A 25,329-nucleotide genomic window follows, 5' to 3' on the forward strand; every position below is an offset into this window, starting at 1 on the left:
TGATTTGGCCCGTTGGTTTTCTCTATTATTTTTCTGTCATGCACTAAAGTTGGAAAGCATTAGCCACCCCCCCCCCCCCCCCCCACCCCACCCCTTCTCCATCAACTCTGTTTCTCTCTCTCTCCCCCCAAGGTGCTGCCTGCATGAGTTGCTGGGCGTTTCTAGGATTTTCCACTGATACTTTTTAAAGCATTGTAATATAAAGGCAGAATTATTGTTAAATCATTAAGTATTGCACCGTCAGTCTCTCAGGGCTTCAGTTAATCAATCGATAACTCAACACTATAGTTAAGAAAGCCCACCAACGCCTCTACTTTCTCAGAAGACTAAGGAAATTTGGCATGTCAGCTATGACTCTCACCAACTTTTACAGATGCACCATAGAAAGCATTCTTTCTGGTTGTATCACAGCTTGGTATGGCTCCTGCTCTGCCCAAGACTGCAAGGAACTACAAAAGGTCGTCAATGTAGCCCAATCCATCGCACAAAACAGCCTCCCATCCATTGACTCTGTCTACACTTCCTGCTGCCTCGGCAAAGCAGCCAGGATAATTAAGGATCCCATGCACCCTGGACATTCTCTCTTCCACCTTCTTCCATCGGGAAAAAGATACAAAAGTCTGAGGTCTCGTACCAACCAATTCAAGAACAGCTTCTTCCCTGCTGCTGTCAGACTTTTGAATGGACTTACCTTGCATTAAGTTGATCTTTCTCTACACCCCAGCTATGACTGTAACACTATATTCTGCACTCTCTCATTTCCTTCTCTATGAATGGTATGCTTTGTTTGTATAGTATACAAGAAACAATACTTTTCACTATACATGTGACAATAATAAATTAAATCAAATAAAACGAGGTGGCACGATCAGCTTTCCACTTTTTTTCAAAACAGTCACCACAGTGAGGTGGGGCACCACACCTTATTCCATTGGGAAACTGGTGAGGCTTTTTGAACAGTTGCTTTCTCCTTCATTGCCTTGAGAAGTTTGGGGAGAATGTACACTGACAAAACAAAAATAACCCCACACAAAATGGTCAAAAAAAAAGATTAGCTCGAGATGATTGTGGGCTTTGATGAATGTCATGATTATGGGCTTTGTTTTAAAGTTTATTTTTTACTGTCACAAGTTGGTTTACATTAACACTGCAATGGAGTTACTGTGAAAATTGAGGAATGTCCTTTGAGGCTGATTTCTCTCCATTGTGACCAGTGGATTGGGGTGGGGCAGGGTGGGGTGGGGTGATGTAGGTGTAAATACAACCACCCCATCTCAGACAGAGACAGGCAGACGTCTTCAGTGAGGGGGGTAACCCTTGACTTGCCGTACAGGGCTGATGTTTGTTTTGGCTGCCACAAGGCGCACTTGCCTCTCCAGCCGGCAGCATGGGCAGGTGCAAGAACTGCCGCCTGATCTTCATGCTGGTGATCACCGGCGGCTTCTTCCTGGTGGAGCTGGTGTCCGGCCACCTGGGCAACTCCATCGCGCTGGTGTCCGACTCCTTCAACATGCTGTCCGACCTCATCTCGCTCATCATCGGCCTGACGGCGGCCAAGGTGTCGCGGATCCGGAGGCACCGGTGGAGCACGTACGGCTTCGCCAGGGCCGAGGTGGTGGGCGCGCTGGCCAACGCCGTCTTCCTGGCCGCCCTCACCTTCACCATCTTCGCCGAGGCGGTCATCCGGCTGCTGCGGCCGCGGCGCATCGACGACGTGGAGCTGGTGCTGATCGTGGGAGCGCTGGGGCTGGCGGTGAACATCATCGGTCTGATCCTCTTCCAGGACTGCTGCTCCAAGAGGAAAATCGCCAGCCGCCCAACAGGTAGCTTGGCTGAGGAGTCCTGTTCCAAACACCACCCCAAGAACAACAACAAACAAACAACACATATTAACCCCTCACTGTGGCAGTCACGATGCTTAATGTAAAATTGAATATTTAATATTAACCCCCTCACTGTGGCAGTCACACCGCTGAGGGTTAATATAAAATTGAACAATTATTGTTTCTGACAGGGACAAGTAATTTGTGCAACAACTCAGGATAAATCTCAGCACAAATCACAAGATATGTGGGAATCTGTGCAAAATGAAACACTATAGGATGGAAGAACCAGCCACTCATTGTATAAGCATTTATAACATAAAGATTTGGGCGTTTTCTCCCTTTTTTGTATCTTTGCAGTCGCTGTTACAATGTATCTTTTGCATAATTGTGTACACATGTCTAATACCATATATTTTTTAAAAATTGTATGAGTAATCATTGTTGCAATGTCATTTTGTATAATTTTGCCTTATAGCATCTTTTAAAAAAATTTGTATGAGCGATCAGTCATTGTTGCAATGCCATTTTGCATAATTATTATAGCAGCATCTTTTTTCTTTGTTGTATATGAGTGATGAATATTCAGTGTCAGTGTATCAGTGCCAGTCTATCAAGCTCATTCCCAGAGAAGATCACCGAATTTTGTGTGTGTTATTCTTTTGTTAGGTCGCTTGGCAACCGGCATCGAAGAACAAAGGGGAAACAAAGAGCCAACAACTGCATCGGCTTTAAATATTCGAGGTAACACAGTGGCCCTAGTCGCATCTTTCCTCCAATATTTAGCCTGTTCGTCGCTTACCTAAACTCTGCCATGGGAATGCACCGTCAGATTTCTTTATTTTTGCCTCAGTTTGTCTCCCAACTTCCACCCAACCCCCTCCCTGCAGTAACGTTCAGTTGATGAATAACGTGAACGAAAAGCACCTTACATAATTTCCCACTTTCTCCTAATCCCCCCTTTTTGGGATATTTCATATTTGACATTATCCACAGGGTTTTGGGCAAGAGATTCAGCCATGGCAAAGTGAACACCTTTTAAACAGTTTCTAATGTCATCATTAGCAGCAAGAACCTCCAATTCAGCATCATTTTACACAGCATTTGAAAATACTAATGAACCTCCTTTGGTCTCAGTAAAGTGAGACAATAGGTTTTATTTTGTTTTTAGGAGCTTTAGATAGAGCATGTATTCTGCTGCTAAGATGCAGTTTTAACTGGTCACAGTAATTGTTATCCATTCTGAGAGCATAGAGCTTAATTGTCTAATGGATTCTTCATTATTTTATGATTCTATAATTATGAACAACACCACAGGAAATTTGCTAGTTAAGTTTTTAAGTATACCACAAGAATTTTTTTTTACAGATTTCTATCATTACATGGTGTTACTTATGCCCAATGTCAAAGTTCATATGTTTTAAAGATATAACTTTTTACGTTTAAAATTCAACTTCTAAAACTAAGTTCAGTGGGGAAATAACCCTGTAAACATCTAGGGACTGGCAAACCACAGAGTTAAGATAATTACAATTCCGAAGGCGACTTGTGTTTACTCGATAAAGCCAGAGTAAAAGGGCGAGAGTCTAAAATGGCAGGTCGGCTTACTTAGCTCAAGAACTGACATCTGTAATTATTTCAGTAAAAGATATGTTATTGATGTGGTTTCCCAGAATTAAGGAAAGCCTTAGAATTAAAAGGTACTTCATTTGCATTTCTACCCGGGAACCTTCTGGGTCCCATTGCCATGGTAATCGGAGGGGCTTACTGAGATTCTTTGTTTTGTGTTTATTACTGTGAATTCAGTTAATGCATAGACAGCAGGCAAGACTCATTGGTATTTGGAAAAGCAGCTAAGAAACTGTTCAGCTTTGGGTCTTATGTAGCTTGTAACTCCTTGGAAGTCGCGCGATAAAGCCAGACTTACACATAGAACCATAGAAAATTACAGCTCAGAAACAGGCCTTTTGGCCCTTCTTGTCTGTGCCGAACCATTTTATGCCATGAAGGAAATGCTATAATTGTTGTTCATGACACAGCCCGCAATTGGGAGCTGGCATTCAGTATAAGACAAAGTTGGTAAGGGGAAAAAAAACGACTAGAAGATTTGTTTAGCTGGAAGCTAGAGGAAGAACTCTGCAACAATCCTCTCAACAAAGGACAGTTAATTATGTTGCAGTTGAGGTTTTGGAAGGAATCAGTTTGGATGCAGTTTGAAAACGTAGCAGCAGGTTATCAGAAACCAGGGGTGTTTTCTGATGTTTAAGCCACTGCAGAGGAATATGTAACTCAGAGTCACGAGGTTTTAAAAGAATGCTGAAGGGTTGCTTTGTCAAAAGCTAATGGAAGGCTTCCCATGAAATCTTGTACGTTGGAGAAAAGCTGGAATCATTGAATCATAGAATCTCTACAGTGCAGAACAAGGCCATTCGGCCCATTGAGTCTGCACCGACCACAATCCCACCCAGACCCTCCTCCCATAACCCCACATATTTACCCTGCTAATCTCTTGACATTAGGGTCAATTTTGCATGGCCAATCAACCTAACCCACACATCTTTAGAATACCAAAGAGAAATCAGAGTGAATTCTAGGGGGCTGTGATATATCATTTGGGTTAGTCTGAGGAAAAGTGAATGAACCTGAAAAAAATTCATAAGATAAGACAACTTTTAGGGGGAAGTAAAAAGTAGAACTGAGTTCATAGCATGTCTTCATAAACCATAATGTTAAATTAGTGTGCTTTCTTTGTTTAATTCATTTTTCTATATGATAGAGTTTATTTTTGTTTAAAAATGTGGAATCTTGTGGCGTGGTTCTGTCAGATAATTACTGGGTGTTTGGATTTCTTGAAGGTTCCTAACAAGATCGTAATAACGGTTACACATTTTGATAATGTACAAACAACCCAGAAGTATGATACAAAGAATGCTGGAAACCTGTCATGAAAATGGAAAATGCTGGAAAATTCAACTGGTCAGGCAGCATCTATGGAGAGAGAAACAGTTAACATTTCAGGTTGATGACCTGATGAAAGGTTATAAACCTGAAATCTTAATTCTATTTCTCTCTACAGACCCTGCCTGACCTACCAAGTATTTGCAGCATTTTCTGTTTGATACTATAGAAATTCTGGATGCTGTATTAGCAAATCTTACCTGGAATCCCAATTTGTATCTAACTTGACATTCATTTTGGGATTATTCATTATCTATGCAAGGCTACTTGTAATGAATTCTCCATACAATTCCAGAACACATTTAGGACATGAAGCCAGATTTGATATTCTAAAAGAATATAGTTTTATTCAGTCTGTAATCAATGACAGTCAATAGTTAAATTTGATATATATCTATTGCTTACCGGTTTTGCCCACAGTAATTCAAAAATGTAGCCATACCACATTCTCAAAAATTTTTACTGCCAATGTTAGGACGAAGTCACTGAGTTTCTGTCATGCAAAATAAATAGTTTAATACTTTTCACAGTTTTTATGCTCAGTTTTGAGCGGTGCACTGTAGGGGGTGGCCATGTGCAATTTATTTCCAATTTGCACTCACTGTTAGAATCAAAAGCTTTTGGATTAGATGTAGTGCAGAGGTCTCTGCCGAATGCTGTGTCTGAACCCAATCTTGGAAGAAGACCCCTTACTGAGGAACAACTACATTTCCATTTTTCGTACAAATATTGGTGTACAGCTTTGCTTTTCTGCCCAACCTTTTCACTTAGATAAGCATTTTTAAAAAATCTATCTTTCATCTTTTCCTGAAGTCAGAACATCCCGTTGGAATATGTTTCGTCAAGCACTATTTAGCCTTCAATACCTCATGCAGGAGACCTTGACTCTCATTTGAAAGTGGACAGTAAATGTCAGTTGGTTAATTTACTTTTAGCTGAACTCGATTCTGCCTCTGATACCCATATTCTCCCAGCAGGTATTAATGAATAATAATCAGGAATTAGAATCATAATGGCTTCTCAGGGACAGAGATCAATTATAGCACCCTTATTCATATATCATAAAATCCCTGCGGTACAGAAGGAGGCCATTCAGCCCATCAAATCTACTGATCACAATCCCACCCAGGCCCTTTTACTGCAAGCCCACCCATTTACTCTGCTAATCCCTCTGACACGAGGGTCAATTTAGCATGGCCATTCCAACCTAACCCACACATCTTTGGACTGTGGGAGGAAACCGGAGCACCCGGAGGAAACCCACGCAGACATGGGGAGGATGTGCAAACTCCACACAGACAGTGACCCGAGGCTGGAATTGAACCTGGGACCCTGGCGCTGTGAGGCAGCAATGCTAGCCACCGTGCCGCCCTGCCAGTTGAGATCAGCTAATTTGGCACAGACTAACTCAAGTACCTTGAATCTATCTGGTTTGTATGGGTCACCTACTTCTTGGAGCTTGAGCAATCGGAATGCTTTTTGATTCAGTGTTTCAGAGAAGAATTTTCCTTTTTTAAGTTCCGAGAGCAAGATAAGCCAGAAAATCGCTTGTCAGTTTTATCATGATCGTGTGACATGCATTTGTTGCATGACTACTTTCAATACATCTTATGTTACTGTGTTACTTAAAGAAGCGAGTGAACTCCCTTCAGAGATGTGCTGACACTTTTAAGATCAAAGGAACAATGCAGAAAATGCTGGGAAAAACTCAGCATCTGTGGAGAGAGAAACAGAGTTAGTCTTCAACACCACCATTAACACTCTCTTTGACTTGAGCTTCATGGCATCCTTGTCAAATTTCTCCTTCCCTCCCACCTATCCGAAACCTTCTATATTGCTCCACCCTATCTTAAACAATTTAAAATCTTATCACATTTCTCCCACTCTTTAGCTCTGAAGAAGAATCATACAGCCTCGAAATGTTAACTCTCTTTCTCTCTCCACAGATGCTGCCAGACCTGCTGAGTTTTTTCAGCATTGTTTGTCTTTATTGCAGATTTCCAGCATCTGTGGTATTTTGCTCTTATTATTATAGTATCTTAACATTCTTGGCTAAGTTAACTGATGGACTGAACTATTGAACTGTACTTCCTTGTAATCTGTCATTTTAAAAAGAAGCTGTGAATCTCCGTGGGGAGTTTTCATTTGGGACTACTTTGTGTACTATCAATATAATTCATTTATTTGTGATCAAGTGGGGGTGCTTCAGGTATCTTCAATTGCCTTTTTCACTAGTTTTATCATGGAATCCCTACAGTGCAGAAAGAAGCCATTCGGCCCATCAAGTCTGCACCAACAACAATCCCACCCAGGCCCAGTGCTCATAACCCATGTATTTACCCTGCTAATCCCCCTGACACTGAGGGGCAATTTAGCATGGCCAATCCACCTAACCTGCGCATCTGTAGGACTGTAGGAGAAAACTGGAGCACCTGGAGGAAACCCGCACAAACACAGAGAGAATGTGCAAACTCCACATAGACAGTCGCCGAAGGGTCCCTGGCGCTGTGAGGCAGCAGTGCCAACCACTGTGCCACCGGGCTGCCCCTTTAAACAGGTTAAAGTTAAAGCATGTTGATAATAGTGTTAAAAAAAGACTCTGAGAAATTATTTTGTAATAATATGGTGAATTAGGGCTATTTTTCCCCGGACTGCTAAGATTATAACAGTTAAACAGTTTCTGTTGCAGAAATAATGGGGACAAATTATCATGTTTGGCAAGATGTTGGTTCCAGCGAGAAAAATGGATTGAATTGCACTGATGACTCGGGTGTAATTTCTGACCGAATCTTGAACCTCATCGACAAAAGGTTTTATGGCCATGAGAATCACGCTGCACGCGCAGTGGCCTCCCTTTGATTCACACACCACTTACTTCTCAACTTAACTGCACCAATCACTGGGAAGCTGCAGATAAATTGCTCCCCAGCACTTGTTCCACAGCGACTGCAGGGGATGGCAGCCAGGAAGACCACACCGCATTTCTCAGAGGGAGCCCTGACCAGACTTCTGGATGGAGTGCAGCAGAGGTGGGGTGCACTTTACCCCTGACTCAAGAGAAGGCCTCCCACCAATGTTACACCCCCAACCTGGGATGTAGTGGCAGCCTCAGTGAGTGCAAGCTCGCTGCAGAAGAGCATGGAGCAGTAGTGCCACAAGAAGATGAAAGATCTTCTTTGCTCAGCCAGAGAGAGCGTCATGCAGACCTTTTCTGGACCCCCTCGCACACCCCTCCCACCTCCACCTTCATCTTTCACCCAGCCACTTCACCATTTTGCCTTTGCCAACATCCGTAAGGAGCCCCCCCCCACCCCACAGGCACCATGCTGCCCTCCAATTGCTGTCATACTCCTCACACTCAAGCTCCCACTCAAGACCCACACCTGCAACACCTCATCTCCATCTTAAATGTCAACGCTCTCCATATCTGCGTCATTGCAGGACAAAATAAACCACAACAAAGCTGAAGCAAGCAAACCCATCCAGAGTAATGCTGGAGCTCAGAACCCTCACGCCATTTGTGGAGAGAGCCCGCGAGCTGTGAGCGCTGAGTACACTTTGACATATTCCCCTGCCATGGCTTCAGCCCCCTCAATTGGAGCCATCTCCCCGCTTTGATTTCACTGGAGAGGTACTTGGGGCCCACGAGCTAAAGTTAAAGTCCAGCACCCACGTTAATGTTGCTGCAATTGGAAATTAACATAATGAAATTGGCAATTTGACTTGCTCACATTTTTGCTGAGCTCCACAAAATGCCCCCCCCCCCGCCTCTACAATCACCTATACCCAAATCTATGCACTAATCCACATTAAAGTACCACCCTTTGAGTTCAAAATGAAATTGGATAGTAGACTGGGTGATTCGGTGTACTAGAAACACAAGCTTCAACAAATCTTTCCTAATCAATTTCTTACATACAACATTAGGGTAAAACTGTCTTGAACTATAATTACATTACTGTGTAAGGAGAGAGAGCAGTTTAGATTAACAGTGTTCACTGGCTAGTGAAGCACACTGATTTTATTGTACTTTATGAGAAATAAGCCTCTAATAAATGCTTATTATCCAGGTGTCCTTCTACAAGTAATGGGCGATGCATTGGGTTCTGTGGTTGTGGTCGTGGCTGCTACTGTTTTCTATCTACTTCCACTTGATGAAGATGAACTCTGTAACTGGGAATGCTATGTGGACCCAAGTTTGACCATCATCATGGTTGTAATAGTTCTATCATCTGCATTCCCACTCGTAAAAGAAACAACAGTTATTCTGCTCCAGATGGTACCCAGTGGGATCAAACTTCATGATTTGGGTAAGCTAATCTGTTTGCACGTTTAATTGACATGAATCATGATTTGGAGTTCTTGTTAAAAATGGAAATCCATATCCCAATCATAAGAAAATGACTTTCTATGTCCAGAGTTTAATACTCAATGCTACATTTAATCTGCTCTAAGTTGCCTGACATTAAACTAGCTGAAAACAAATTCAAATGTTTTGGGCAGAAAGGGGGTTAATTTAAACAGCAGCAATTTCTCCTCTCATCATCCATCCATAAATAGAAAGGTGTTTTTGATTGTTTACAACCCCTCAGTTTTGCTGTGATACAATTTCTATTAATAACCCAAAAGCAAACTTGAGATAGGTGAACTCAGAGGGTTAGTTTATTTGCAGACACTCAAAACGCAGGAGGGTCACAATGTTTCCTCCTTTGCATTTACACAGTAAAAGAAGGATAGAGAAAAGAAGGATTTACAGTGCAGAGACCACAGAGAAAAGAAATATTGTTTCATGTGGGTAGTAGAGCCCAGAATCAAAGTCCAATGGAATATTCCTTAACAGAGGTCAGTGAGCTGAAAACTGATGCTGGATGATTCACTTTTCCAGTGGTGTTGACCTTGTAAGCATACAGAGATCAATCAGTCTGGTAGATACTGATACAGAATTTCAGGTGTAGATCAGGACAGGTGTCCAACCTGGGCCAGATTTCCATGTCCGTGAGGACAACCTCGGCAGTGGCCCCCAGACACTTTGTCAGTGCCAGTTGGGTGCCACAGCACTGCCAGGTGGGCACCGCCAATTCTGCCAGAGGCAGTGCTAAGGGGGTGGGGCCTGAGTGGGTGCTATGATGGGGGTGCTATGGTGGAACGGTGCGAAACTCCCAATTCTACAAAAATGTGACTGAGTGTGGGACGATTGCGGTGTGGATCACGCCTGAGAGGCTGGTGGATCATTCCATTATTCTCACTGTTATGACACTTAGTTCTTTTTTGTGAAATTCCTCCCAACATCTACAGATCAGCAGTCGTAGAATCATACAGTGCAGAAGAGATCCTTCGGCCTAATGAATCTACACTGACACATGAGAAACACCTGACCTCTCGTCTAATCCCATTTACCAGCACTTGGCCCATAGTCTTGAGTGTTATGATGTGCCAAATGCTCCTCCAGGTACTTTTTAAAGGATGTGAGACAACTCGCCTCTATCACCCTACCAGCCTGCGCATTCCAGATCGTCTCTACCGTCTGGTTAAAAGAGCTGTTCCACACATCCCCCCTAAAGAGATAATCAGCCATGGATATCTAAGGAAATAAAGGAGGGTATCAAATTGAAAGAAAATGCATACAAAGTGACAAAGGTTAGTGGGAACCTAGAGGATTGGGAAGTCTTCAAAGGTCAGCAGAAAGCCACAAAAAAAGCTATAAAGAAAAGTAAGATGGATTATGAGAGTAAACTAGCTCAGAATATAAAAATAGATAGCAAAAGTTTCTACAAAGAAAAAAAATGAAAAAGAGTGGCTAAAGTAAATATTAGTCCTTTAGTGGATGAGAAGGGGATGTAATGAAATGAGAAAATGGCTGAGGCATTGAACAGGTATTTTGTGTCGGTCTTCACAGTGGAAGACACATGCCAAAGATTGATGACAGGAAGGCCATGGCAGGTGAGGACCTAGAAACTATCATTATCACGAAAGAGGTAGTGTTGGGCAAGTTAATCGGGCTAATGGTAGACAAGTCTCCTGGTCCTGATGGAATGCATCCCAGGGTACTAAAAGAGATGAGGGGAGAAATAGCAAATGCACTAGTGGTAATTTACCAAAATTCGCTGGACTCTGGGGTGGTTCCCGCAGATTGGAAAACAGCAAATGTGACGCCACTGTTTAAAAAAGGAGGTAGACAAAAGGTGGGTAACTATAGGCCAGGTAGCTTAACTTCTGTAGTAGGGAAAATGCTTGAATATATCATCAAGGAAGAAATAGCGAGATATCTGGATATAAATTGTCCCATTGGTAAGACGCAGCATGGGTTCATGAAAGGAAGGTCATGTTTGACTAATTTGATGGAATTCTTTGAGAACATTACATGTGCAGTGGACAATGGGGAACATGTGGATGTGGTGTATCTGGATTTCCAGAAGGCATTTGACAAGATGCCGCACCAAAGACTGCTACATACGATAAAGGTACACGGTATTACGGGTAATGTATTAGCATGGATAGAGGATTGGTTAACTAACAGAAAGCAAAGAGTGGGGGTAAATGGGTGTTTTTCTGGTTGGCAATCAGTGACTAGTGGTGTGCCTCAGGGATCAGTGTTGGGACCGCAATTGTTTACGATTTACATAGATGACTTGGAGTTGGGGACCAAGTGTCGTGTGTCAAAATTAGCAGACGACACCAAGATGAGTGGCAGAGCAAAGTGTGCAGAGGATGCTGAAAGTCTACAAAGGGATATAGATAATCTAAGTGAGTGGGCGAGGGTCTGGCAGATGGAGTACAATGTTGGTAAATGTGAGGTCATCCATTTTGGTAGGAATAACAGCAAAATGGACTATTATTTAAATGGTAAAAAATTGCAGCATGCTGCTGTGCAGAGGGACCTGGGTGTCCTTGTGCAGGAATCTCAAGGAATTGGTTTGCAGGTGCAGCAGGTAATTAAGAAGGCAAATGGAATTTTGTCCTTTATTGCTAGAGGGATGGAGTTTAAAAACAGCGAGGTTATGTTGGAGCTGTAAAAGGTGCTGGTGAGGCCACACCTGGAGTACTGTGTACAGTTTTGGTCTCCTCACTTGAGAAAGGATATACTGGCACTGGAAGGGGTGCAGAGGAGATTCACTATGTTGATTCCGGAGTTGGAAGGGCTGGCTTATGAGGAGAGACTGAGTAGACTGGGGCTATACTCATTGGAATTCAGAAGAAATAGAAACATATAAGATTATGAAGGGAATAGATAAGATAGAAGCAGGGAAGTTGTTTCCACTGGCGGCTGAAACTAGTACTTGGGGCATAGCCTCAAAATAAGGGGAAGCAGATTTAGGACTGAGTTGAGGAGGAACTTCTTCACACAAAGGGTTGTGAATCTGTGAAATTCCCTGCCCAGTGAAGCAGTTGGGGCTACCTCATTGAATGTTTTTAAGGCAAGGATAGATACATTTTTGAACAGTAAAGGAATTAAGGGTTATGGTGAGCAGGCGGGTAAGTGGAGCTGAGTCCATGAAGAGATCAGCCATGATCTTATTGAATGGCGGAGCAGGCTTGAGGGGCCAGATGGCCTACTCCTGCTCCTAGTTCTTATGTTCTTAAACCTCCTGCCCCTCACCTTGAACCTATGTCCCCTCACGACTGACCCTTCAACTAAGGGGAACAGCTGCTCCTTATCCACTCTGTCCATGTCCCTCATCATCTTGTACACTTCGATCAGGTCGCCGCCCCCTCAGTCTTCTCTGCTTCAACGAAAATGGCTCAAGTCCATCCAACCTCTCTTCAAAACTTAAGTGTTCCATCTCCAGTCACTTTAAGGGATTACATTATAACTCATCTTTTGTGATCTGCATAACAGCATAATCAATTACAGTTATATTGTTTCAATTTAAGTCTAAATTATTAATGCGTGATGATTGCATTTCCTTCAAAAACCTCCCCAGGGCATTTTGAAGTTGTACTTCTCTTTTAACAAATGATGATTATTTCCTTCTGTAATTGACAAAATGGTGGGAGCTTGAACTTTAAAGTGAATGATTTCTGAGTACGTGATTTTGTTTGGTTTCTGTTTAGGACTAAGACAAATGGTCATTTTCTCTTTTTTCATTGAAAAACTTATTTCGCCCTTTCTTTGCACAAGAGTTCAGTAACATTTTAATCCAGCAGCATGCCTGACAAAGGCTACAAAAGCATTGGCACCAAATGTCACAGGGAGGTTTATGCTTAATTCCTATGGGAATTAACAGACTCTTTGTAAGCACCATCTGAGCAGCAGTCTATGTGAGTGTAAAAGGGGAATTCACCATTAGTTTGCTGTGTAAGTTTAATATCTGAACAGTTGTTATGCTCTTTCCTTCCAGTTTTCTAGTGTCAATGTGAAATAGTTGTTGAAATTTCAAAAACTTATCATAAAAAGGCATACTCTAGGAGTTAAGCATGTAAACCTGGGTGGCACTTTAACGTGAGACTTGAGGAGTTCTGCATTCTTGTAGGGGATGCATTTTGTAGGTATTGTATTTTTGGATGAAACCTCAAATGGAGATCTTGTCTGTCTGTAACAACAGCTTATATTTGCATAGTGTCTTTAATATAATAAAATGCCCCAAGGCGCTTCAAAGGAACATTTCAAAGCAAAATATGACACTGAGCTACATACAGAGATACTGGGCGGAATCGCCCCTCAGTGCACAGAGTGCTGGCTAAGGTGTGAAAATTGGCATGCGGCTCTTCAGTCGAGCTTTCGCTCTGGTTTTTAGTGCACCCTGTGCCAAATAAATCTGGGGTTTTCACCGTAACTCTGGTGGGACGGGACCTGATAACAGGTTGGCTCCGCCAAGGTGCCAGAGGGCAATGCCAGGGTGTGTCCCTCTCCCCTTCCCAGTGGCTAAAACTACTTTGGCGCCCCCGGCAGGCTCCCCTTCGACTGCTGCAAGCCTTTAAAAACCTGTCGTAAACTTTGACATGACGTCATGTCAGCGAGATATGAATATTCAGTGAGGGGGGAGCATACTGTGGGAATCCCTGTAAAATTAACTGAAATGAGGCAAGAACCTCGTTACGTCACGTGCGAGGGGCATGGAAAATCAGGAAAAGAGATCTCGCCGGACAGAATCGGCGTTTACACTGACGGCTAACACAGGCTCAAAATTATCACCATAAAGTCAGATGATTCGGTTAGTTTAGTCAAAGAAGCCATATCAAAGAGTGCCTTAAAGGAGGAAAGCAAGGTACAAACGTGGAGAGGGTATTCCAGAGCTTGGGGCCTAGGCGTGACCTGCAATGCTGAAGCAATTAAAGTTAGGAATGCTCAAGAGGCCAGAATTAGATGAATCCAGATGTGTTGTCCGATTGTGGGGTTGGAGGACATTACAGAGATCGTGAGGGGTGAAAACAAACATAATCATTTTAAAATCAACAAGTTTTCTTGACTGTTAGTCAGAGAGCACAGGGGTGATTGATGAACGGGATTTAGTGAGAGATATGACGTGGGCAGCAGAGTTAAAAATTAAAGTTTATTAGTCACAAGTAGGCTTAAGTAGTCACAAGTAGGCTTAAGTAGGCTTAGGGCGGCACGGTAGCACAGTGGTTAGCACTGCTGCTTCACAGCTCCAGGGCCCCGGGTTCGATTCCCGGCTCGGGTCCCTGTCTGTGTGGAGTTTGCACATTCTCCTCGTGTCTGCGTGGGTTTCCTCCGGGTGCTCCGGTTTCCTCCCACAGTCCAAAGATGTGCGGGTTAGGTTGATTGGCCAGGTTAAAAAAAAAATTGCCCCTTAAAGTCCTGGGATGTGTAGGTTAGAGGGATTAGCGGGTAAAATATGTGGGGGTAGGGCCTGGGTGGGATTGTGGTCGGTGCAGACTCGATGGGCCGAATGGCCTCCTTCTGCACTGTAGGGTTTCTATGATTCTACATTAACACTGCAATGAAGTTACTGTGAAAATCCCCTACTCGCGACACTCCGGCTCCTGTTCGGGTACACTGAGAGAGAATTTAGCATGGCCAATGCACCTAACCAGCGTGTCTTTCGGACTGTGGGAAGAAATCAGAGCACCCGGAGGAAACCCACGCAGATACTGGGAGAACGTGCAAACTCCACACTGACAGTGACCCAAGCCGGGAACCGAACCTGGGTCCCTGGCACTGTGAGGCAGCAGTGCTAGGCACTGTGAGGCAGCAGTGCTAGGCACTGTGAGGCAGCAGTGCTAACCACTGTGCCACCATGCCGCCCAAGATTTGGATAACCTCAAGCCTACGGAGTGCAGAATGTGGGAGGGCAGCCAGGGGTTCGTTGGTACAGTCAAGTCTGGAGATAACAAAGGCGTGAATGAAGGTTTCAGCCGCAAGTGAGCCGAAATGGGAAAAATGTTCCGGAGGTGGCAATTGGCAGTATTAATGATAGTACAAATATGTGATTGGTCACTGATCTCAGCATCAGATACCATTCCCAGGTGGATAGAAAGGTTTTCATGCTACCTACATGAAGAGCAAGAAAGTCTTCAGGTGACCTAACCCGTATTTTTCCATCAACCATCCATAACATGGCTATTTATTTAATTTGCTGTTTGTGTCTACAAATTGACTTGCATTTCACCCAGACAATAACCTCTCTTCAAAACTTGATTGCACTTGAAAAATAATCCATTGCCCGTGGAGCGATTTCAGACATCCTTGAAGATATGATTTAAGACTGGATTCATTCACGAGAATATTGTGATTTTTCTTCCTTTGTTCAGGATGTTCTTGTTAACATTGTGTCAATGTTTGGAGATAGAGCCGCAGATATTGAGGCAACAGCAGTGTTTAACCTCATGTGTTAATTTGCTTTGAAACAATATTGTTTGCTGAAAATAGAAAGGCTAATAAACTGCTTCGTGGTGCAACTTCTCTTGATCAGTGAGCATCTCGACATTGATTGCTTTAATCACTCTAAGTGAATAACAGTGAAATAATCCTGTTAACATAAGTTTCAGCTTTGAAAAGGTGTCCGTTATTTTCCGTGATACCTTCCTCCCTACGCTGGTGGGGTTGGCATATACCTTTGCCACCCAAATAAAATAGGTTCCAGATGAAACAGATTCCTTGGTTAAGAGAGCAGAATTGTTTCATTGACTTAGATTGGCAGTAAGCAAGGGATATACTGAGCTCTCCCTTGTAGTTGGAGTGACCACAGGCAGGACTTGGGCAAAGGGATATTAAAAACTCCATACGTTTTTGGGTGGGAGAATCTATGCTATGTTCAATTTACACACTGAAGCAAGCCTGGGAGCCTGAACAAGAGATCTTCCTCTCCTTTCCTCTTACCTTCCTCCCTGTCCCCTCCCTTCCCTTCTCCCTCCCTCCCCACTCCCCATACTTCCCCCTCCCCAGAGGTTGGAAAATAAGACAGTTGAACCTAAGGCCTAGTTAAGACAGTCAGTACTGCAACAATGAAGGCACATGGAGATAAAGTATTGTACTGAAGTCCGGACCTGTTGAGAATTGTAATTGAAGGGTAGTGATACCATTACTTTTCTGTCTAAGCATGGGTGTAGTAGCCGGTGCTTGGCCAACTGAGTGAGGAACAGGAGGAGGTATAGCAGCTCAAAAGGCACAGACGGATAAACTGCATCAGGAATCCCAGTCAGCGCATCCACTGCATTAGATTCAGCTATGTGAAAGTGACACAGACACAGAGGCTGAGGAGGTTCAGACTTACCCGTGAGGTGTGCTACCTGGTCCCACAAAGATCTGCAGGGACAGAGAACCATTTGTAATGAAAGAAAGGCCATGAAATTTGGCTCCTCAACACCCATTTTGTTTTTGGCACTATAAGGGCCGTTTTGCCTCCAAAAGGCCACATGGTCACTTCTGGAATGAGTTGCATTGGACTTTATTTTGGTCAGTGTGTTTGGCATTCAAAGGGGGCATCTGCTGGATGTGTGCAGTATTGGCAGACCACTCTAAATTGTACCCATAGAAATATGAGTGGGTCATTCTGTCGCCCCAAGCCTCTTCTGACATTCCCTCAGGTAATCTATACCTGAGCTCCATTTACCTGCCTTGAGTCTAAATTCTGTAATGTCCTCACTGAAAAAAAACCTATCCAGCTCAGCTTTTAAACTTCATTGATCACATTTATATCGGGTGGGCCTTTAGGAGGTACTTTAGGAGGACTTTACACCAGCAAGAACCATCAGTAAAGCAGCAGCCACAGATAGGGAGATGTGTGTATCAGGGCCTGAACTCCCAGGTTTTCCAATTAGCAAAAGGGATTATTTTCTTTTGAACATCCAGTCACAGAATTGAGAATTCCCATCTCATTATTCTTTCATTGTTGTCTCCTGCATATGCTTAGCTTTGGATAACTGATGCTTTATTTCCTGCATGCTGGAAAAAAATGTCAGGTTTGTTCTTTTGTTCATATTCACATGATAGATTTAACACTGAAAAGTGGCAGCACGGTGGCACAGTGGTTAGCACTGCTGCCTCACGGCGCCAGGGACCCGGGTTCGATTCCCGGCTTGGGTCACTGTGTGGAGTTTGCACATTCTCCTCCTGTCTGCGTGGGTTTCCTCCAGGTGCTCCAGTTTCCTCCCACAGTCCAAAGATATGCGGGTTAGGTTAATTGACCATGCTAAATTGATCCTAGTGTCAGGGGAATTAGCAGGGTAAATATGTGGGGTTACGGGAATAGGGCCTGGGTGGGATTGTGGTCTGTGCAGACTCGATGGGCTGAGTGGCCTCCTTCTGCACTGTAGGGATTCTATTCTATAAAAAGCATATTCTTGCCACTTTCCACTTGTTAACCGTACAAAGTCCATACAGCTATTTTGCGTTAGTTTGGATTAACCTTTGGGTCAGATGACTGTAGGTTTGAACTGATTTCTTGGACTGACCCTGATGTGCAGTACTGAGAGAGTGCTGTTTTATTGGCATGGTATTGAGATGGTATCCAAGGATTTGATTGTTTTCTTGATCAGATGGCACAACTCAAAGAAGATTATGCAGTTCTCCCACTGGTCTGACCAAGATTTCTCTCCCAGACAAACGATAAGCTAATCATTTATTGTACTCCTGTCTGTGAAATCTGGAGGCAAATGGTGCATGTTTAATAAAACTCTGTAATCCCAAAGTAATTCACCGCATTGTGCTTTGAAGCAATTCAACATGATAAGGTGCTGTATAAACACAAGTATGAGTGAATTGATCTTCAGTAGTGCATTGCTAGAACATATTTTGCTGCCATGTTTTCTCCTGGTGTGTTATGAGTTTCTCCATGATTTTTCCGACAGGTAAATGTATGCAATGCTTACCACAGAGCTGTGGAAGGTGCAGGAGGATTTGCTCCCTTATTTACGATTAATCCTGAAGGACGTTGGAATTTTCAATTGCAGTATGGGTGTAAATGGGTGAACACAGTAAGGAGTCTAACAGCACCAGGTTAAAGTCCAACAGGTTTATTTGGTAGCAAACGCCACTAGCTTTTGGAGCGCTGCTCCTTCGTCAGGTGAGTGGGAGATCTGCTCATAAACAGCAAACAGGGCATATAAAGACACAAAATCAATTTACAGAATAATGAATAATGATTGGAATGCGAGTCTTTACAGCTAATCAAGTCTTAAAGGTACGGACAATGTGAGTGGAGAGAGCATTAGCACAGGTTAAAGAGATGTGTATTGTCTCCAGACCTCCTCAGAAGACAAACACAGGACACGGTGGACAGAGTACCCTTCGTCGTCCAGTACTTCCCCGGAGCGGAGAAGCTAAGACATCTCCTCTGGAGCCTTCAACATGTCATTGATGAAGACGAACATCTCAAGGCCATCCCCACACCCCCACTTCTTGCCTTCAAACAACCGCACAACCTCAAACAGACCATTGGCCGCAGCAAACTACCCAGCCTTCAGGAGAACAGTGACCACGACACCACACAACCCTGCCATAGCAACCACTGCAAGACGTGCCGGATCATCGACACGGATGCCATCATCTCACGTGAGAACACCATCCATTAGGTACACGGTACATACTCTTGCAACTCGGCCAACATTGTCTACCTGATACGCAGCAGGAAAGGATGTCCCGAGGCATGGTACATTGGGGAAACCATGCAGACGCTACGACAACGGATGAATGAACACCGCTCGACAATCACCAGGCAAGACTGTTCTCTTCCTGTTGGGGAGCACTTCAGCGGTCACGGGCATTAGGCCTCTGATATTCAGGTAAGGCGGCCTTCACGACACATGACAGCGCAGAGTCGCTGAGCAGAGACTGATAGCCAGGTTCCGCACACATGAGGATGGCCTCAACCGGGATCTTGGGTTCATGTCACACTATCTGTAACCCCCACAACTTGCCTGGACTTGCAAAGTCTCACTGGCTGTCCTGTCTGGAGACAATACACATCTCTTTAACCTGTGCTAATGCTCTCTCCACTCACATTGTCTGTACCTTTAAGACTTGATTAGCTGTAAAGACTCGCATTCCAATCATTATTCATTATTCTGTAAATTCAATTTGTGCCTTTATATGCCCTGTTTGCTGTTTATGAGCAGATCTCCCACTCACCTGACGAAGGAGCAGCGCTCCGAAAGCTAGTGGAGTTTGCTACCAAATAAACCTGTTGGACTTTAACCTGGTGTTGTTAGACTCCTTACTGTGTTTACCCCAGTCCAACGCTGGCATCTCCACATCATGTAAATGGGCGATGCAGAGATATTGGCACGAGGGGTAAGGTACTAGAGGAACTGAAGCCAGACAGGAGACTGTACTTACAGGAGGGGCGAAGGGACGGGAGGGGGGTGGGGGGAATGTTGGTGGGTGGGGGTGGTGGTGCCTGTTCAGGTCACTGAGGGTGAATTTAGCATGGCCAATGCACCTAACCAGCATGTCCTTTGGACTGTGGGAGGAAACCGGAGCACCCGGAGGAAACCCACACAGATACAGGAAGAACGTACAGACTCCGCACAGACAGTGACGCAAGCCAGGAATTGACCCGGGTCCCTGGTGCTATGAGGCAGCAGTGCTAACGTCCTAACGTTTACTTTTAGCTAATGGTTGTGAACAATATTTTTGCTGAAAGTGAAGTTTTTAGCTCATTGAAGATGATTGCACAGTCAGGTTTATCAACTCTGATTTCAACATAAAGGCCAGAATTTTCCGTCCGTTCACGCCCCGCCGCCGCTGCAAGCGAGATGTCAACCAGATCTCCATTCACTGCGGCGGGACCAGAGAATCCCGCAGGTGTGGACGGCCCAAACATTCTGGCCAAAATCCAAAAATGTTTAGTGTAACTGCAGTTAGATTGTGAAACATAGTGAGAGAATGCAATTGGTGTATTTTAAATCAAATTAATTGGAAGTACAATTTAATAATCAGTTCTTGAATACGACAGGATTAAATTCAGCTTAATATTTCAGTCTTGGATTAGCAGAAATAATATACTGTTGGTCCAGGAAGTGCACTGGTTCTGTTCTAAGTTCAAGCTTGTGATTAAGCTTTTTATGGCCTCACTCAAAGTGCAAAGGTTACAAAGCTAATATGTTTATTATAACTAATCTTTTCTTAATACAGGATCCCATGAGCTAATTTCTACATGCTTGTTTCAGGCCCTCCACTTTCAGCTTTTCAACTTATAAAATCCCTCCTCCATCAGGAGGATGCAACAGTCTGACCTTTACCATGACTCTTAATGAAGTCCCTCTGGGCTGGACGTGTCCAACCAGTTTTCCTTCTTTCTAACAGACTCAGATGTTCTTTTTAAACAAACTGGTCAAGCAACTCACCATTAAGTTCAGCAGCGTAAACCTCATTTTGAATTATCTGCTATTTTTGTTCATTGGACAAATTCTAAAGTTCCATTTCCCATGCTTTACAGATGCAAAATTGTGTGCAGTTGATGGAGTGCATGGGGTTCATGAACTCCACATATGGGAGTTGGCCGGAGGTAAGAATATTGCTTCACTTCATGTGAAATGCTTGGACGCATCCAGCTATAAAACAGCAGCATTACGGATACGTGAGATCTTCCACAATGCAGGAATTCACTCTGTCACCATTCAAGCAGAGTTTCTTGATAGAGCGACTGACTCTACGGTGATGTGCAGCTCCCCCTGTATGTTAAGGGAATGTGAGAATAAAATGTGTTGCGCCCCACCCAAAGACCACAACCTCGAAGCAGAGGGATATATCGAGATGAGTAACAATCCTCCAGGCGCCTCGAGTAACAATGCAGAGAAAGATAACGCAGAAGAACTTTCCATTCTTCCATCCTACGATCCGACAGCCAAAGACGTGGAGGAAGCAGGAAAGGAAGCCACAAATGGGCTATTGCATTTGCACAGTGCATCACTATGAGTTTATTTTATATGCAAGAAAGAAGTCAGATTTTGCATTGAAGCTGTATCAAGGACTGGTAAACTCACAGATTCCACTTGTTATAAAAATCAAGTCTGCAACAGAAGAGTACAGATCAATAAGATCTCCCTCTGTTAATGAGTCTGAGCTACACCCAGTTAACTGTGAACTTCTTCATTATAAATAATCTGAAATGAGTTTGCCAAACTCATGATTTTATTTGTGTTCTTGTTAACATTGAAATTGAGTGACAAATTGCCATTTGAATGTTAAATTGACCAAAGGCGAAAGTTGCAAAAATAACTAAATTATCCATTAAACCTGGGCAAGTTCCTCAGCTTTATTTCATTTCAATTGCATGAAATGTCTAGCTTTAACACTGGTGTCAGATGTCCTGCAACTGGCTATTGCTTTCAAAACAAGAAACAAAAATCATTTAAACTTTTCTAAATTCATCAAACCACAGTAATTGAAATTTCCTTTGCATAATTCTATACCTTGAGATGAGCAAGTACCAAGTAATTGCTTTTTGACACAACTATTCAGCAGTGCTATTTTTATACAGGACGCTTCTTCAATTGCATTTATCTGGCCCGCGACAGTCTGATTGTTTATCTTTGTCCTTCATTATTTAAAAAAAGATGTTGCATGAAATTGGACTTTCTGTTGCCACACGTGTTTCCTTCATTACGATATGATATGCAGGTGTCATTAAATGGTGGGGCTTGGCTTCATTCCTAACCATGATTCTCATCCAGTGAATTCCTGACATTAAGGTAATATTGATCCAATTCTGAGTAGACCCTAAGGGATCAAAATGCACAGATTGGGAGGAGGGCAAGAAAGGAGCTTTCAGCTGAGGTGAGGGCACAGTGTTCTATCCTGACCAAAGTATTGCTTTGAATTACAGTGGTGGTGGTGGGTTTGCATGGGGGTGTGTTTGGAAGATGAGGGCAAATTATTCTTCCACCTCTACATCGAAGGGGCATGTCTTGAGAATCTAAGCCGCTCTGAGAATTCTGCCTTGTGTGCCCTTATACAACCTAAGGGTGATTTTATGTAGTAATTTCTGATTTATGAACCGACCACTGGAAGCCACATTTACTCAGTGGTGTATATGTTGGATGTTATAGTTTTGTCACCAGAAGCATATGCCATGAAATCTCGTCGATGCCTTCTTAATGTGTACTCCTACTCATGCCAGGTGCACGTGGTTGCAATATTGTGCTTACATGAGTCATAAATGTACTCCCTGTGATAAGATTTTTATTTATGTGGCGAAAATTATGACAATCCTAAAGTGAGACCAGAGATTGGAGTTTTTCCTTCTGGAAGTAATGCATATTTGTAATATACTCTGGCAAAATTTAATGAATAAATGACCTTTTCCAAAGGAAATTGCATTGTAAGGCTGAAGTTTTGCCTGATTACCTTTTTGGGAAGGAAATGGAGAGAGATATTTTCAAATGGTGTACATGTCAAGTATGAGGTGTATTAGGGTAAATGGTATATGAAAGGAATGGGTTTGATGGGCTGAATTTTATTCATATCTCTTTCAGTGCTTTGTTTTATACTCTAGCTTTGTTTTGATATGCAGTCTGGTTTAAAACGACTTGTTTTTTCACTTTTAGACACAAGGCACAATATCTAAAATCTTGCTACAGTCTTCCCTTCCCATTTCTGTCAGCAGCCCTTGGTAGTACACTGTTAGAAAGCATTTATTAGCTGCTGCTAAAGGGCACAGTACAAAGAGATTAGGAAGGCAGAAATCAGTAAGGTGATCAGGAAGGATCCCTTCATTTCCCCAGAAATTAAACTGGATGGTTTAACTGGATGTGCTCTTCACTTCTTCAGTAACTTTAAACACAAAAGAATGTAGGCATACACTTGTTGCAGCCTTCAAAGCTGGGCAAAACCAACCCAGCCAATTACCGCCTTATCAGTCTACTCTCGATCATTAGCAAAGTGATGGAAGTCAAGATCAACAGTGCTATCAAATGGTACTGACTCAGCAATACTTTGCTCACTGACACTCATTTTGGGTTCCACCAGGGTCACTCAGCTCTTGACCTTGTTATAGCCTTGGTTCAAACAAGGTCAAAAGAGTTGAACTTAAGACGTGAGATGAGAGTTACTGTCCTTGACCTCAAGACAACATTTTACTGAATGCGGCATCAAGGAGCCCTAGCAAAACTGAGGTCGATCGGTATCAAATGGATAATAACTCCCCAGTGGTTGGAGTCACATCTAGCACAAAGGAAGATGGTTGTGGTTGGTTGGAGGTCAATAGTCCCGTGACATCATTGAAAGAGTTCCGATAGTGTCTTAGACCCAACCATCTTCAGCTGTTCCATCAATGACCTTCCCTCCATCATAAGGTCAGAAGTGGGGATGTTCACTGATGGCTGTACAACGTTCAGCACCATTCATGACTCCTGAGACAATGAAGCTGTCCATGTCCATATACAGCAAGGCCTGGGCAATATTTAGGCTTGGGCTGATAAGTGGCAAGTAACATTTGCGCCACACGAGAGTGCCAGGCAATGACCATCTCCAACAACATTACCATTGCTGAGTCCCCTACAATCAACATCCTGAGGATTATTATTGGCCAGAAAGTGAACTGGACCACCTATATAAACACTGTGGCTATAAGAGCAGGTGAGAAGCTGGGAATTCTGTGGTGATTAACGCACCTCCTGACTCCCCAAAGCCTGTCCGTCATCTGCAAAGCACAAATAAGCAGTGTGATGGAATACTGTCCACTTGCCTGGATGAGTGCAGCTCCAAGGTCACTCAAGAAACTCGGCACAATCCGGAACAAAGCATACCATTCTCTCCCTCCTCCAGCAGTGTGTGCGATCAACAAGATGCACTGCAGCAACTTGTCAAGACTCTTTCAACAGCACCTTCAAAATCCGTGAGCTCTACCAGCTAGAAGGACAAGGGCAGCAGGTACGAAGGAACACCACCAGCAAGTTCTGCTCCAAGTCACACACCCTCCTGACTTGGAACTATTATCACCATTCTTTCATTGTCACAGGGTCAAACTCCTGGAGCTCCCTCCTTAACAGCACTGTGGGTGTACCTACAACACATGAACTGCGGTGGTTCAAGAAGACAGCTCACTATCACCTCGAGGGCAATTAGGGATTGGCAATAAGTGCTGACTAGTCAACGACACCTACACCCCATGAATGAATGTTAGAAAAACATATACATGTAGAATACCTCAGTATCCACTTCAGTTGCTGGTGATTAAGAATTGCTCATAGGGATACAATTATTTTTAATGGGCAAGATTTTAAGTAAATTTCAAATTACTGCTTTGAGCTGCCTTAATCAACAAATGGCTTTGTAGCTATTCTCAAGAACACAGTCAATTCTAGTTTAAATTTTTGTGGAAATGTATTCCTTTTGTTCTGTTACTTCCGTTTGTAGTTAATTTGCTGCATTAAGGATGGTGCTTACTGTACAGTGTGAAAATTGTCATCCTGTGCAAGTGCTAATGGTGGCGATATGCTGTTACTGTTTATTGTTACAACCCAGTTAATGAATGAATGATCCTCAAGAATGTAGACATGTTTGTGTTTGTTTAAAAGTGATATTTGAAATTTGTAAGCATTTGCAAATATATGCACTCATTTTGAAATGTTACTCTCATTGAGAGAATAAAGCTACCTGCTGTAAAATGTGACATCTTAGCCTCTGGAATAAAAAAAACAATCCTTTGTTGGAGGCAATGTAATTCTTGAATGAACTTAACAATTTACGTGTGGGTGGGATCATTTCCAAAGTACTTATTTCAGTCTTCACAGTCCATTGGTTGTGCAACCAGTTCATTGACATTTTTTGGATGTGTGTCCTTCTATCTTATGTTTTATATCTGCAGGTCTTTTTTCTCTATCCCATCTGTGTGAACCTCACATGTCTGCATGCCAATGTTTGTACATGTTTCTTTTGTTCTGCCTTATCTATTTCCCAGTTTGCATACGCTTTTTGCTCTGTTTGTCAGTCCACCTCGTGTTTTTTTTCCCATTGTCACGATTTCTATCTTTTTCGTTACCAGATATTTTGACTATTGTGCATATTCATTCTTGCTTTCTTGTTCAACCTCAATGTCTTTCTCTTTATATTTGGCATCTATTATTATCACAACCAGGCTCTGGGTGCTTTAATAGAAGGGAGCTCGAACCATGCTATTGAAAACTGGTGAACATTCATTGACTACTT

At 43.1% G+C, this 25,329-nt stretch overlaps 1 protein-coding gene across 1 annotated transcript; it reads left to right on the forward strand.

Moving 5' to 3' along the window:
* The first annotated feature begins 1,387 nt into the window (after positions 1-1,387).
* LOC144504717 (calcium/manganese antiporter SLC30A10-like) lies at positions 1,388-21,096 on the forward strand. Its single transcript, XM_078230464.1, has 4 exons — positions 1,388-1,823; positions 2,493-2,567; positions 8,852-9,091; positions 20,618-21,096. The coding sequence occupies exons 1-4, from the start codon at positions 1,388-1,390 to the stop codon at positions 21,094-21,096; spliced, it is 1,230 nt and encodes a 409-aa protein (XP_078086590.1).
* Positions 21,097-25,329: the final 4,233 nt, after the last annotated feature.

The sequence above is a fragment of the Mustelus asterias genome, chromosome 15, assembly GCF_964213995.1.
Source record: "Mustelus asterias chromosome 15, sMusAst1.hap1.1, whole genome shotgun sequence".
In the NCBI taxonomy this organism is placed as follows: Eukaryota; Metazoa; Chordata; class Chondrichthyes; order Carcharhiniformes; family Triakidae; genus Mustelus; species Mustelus asterias.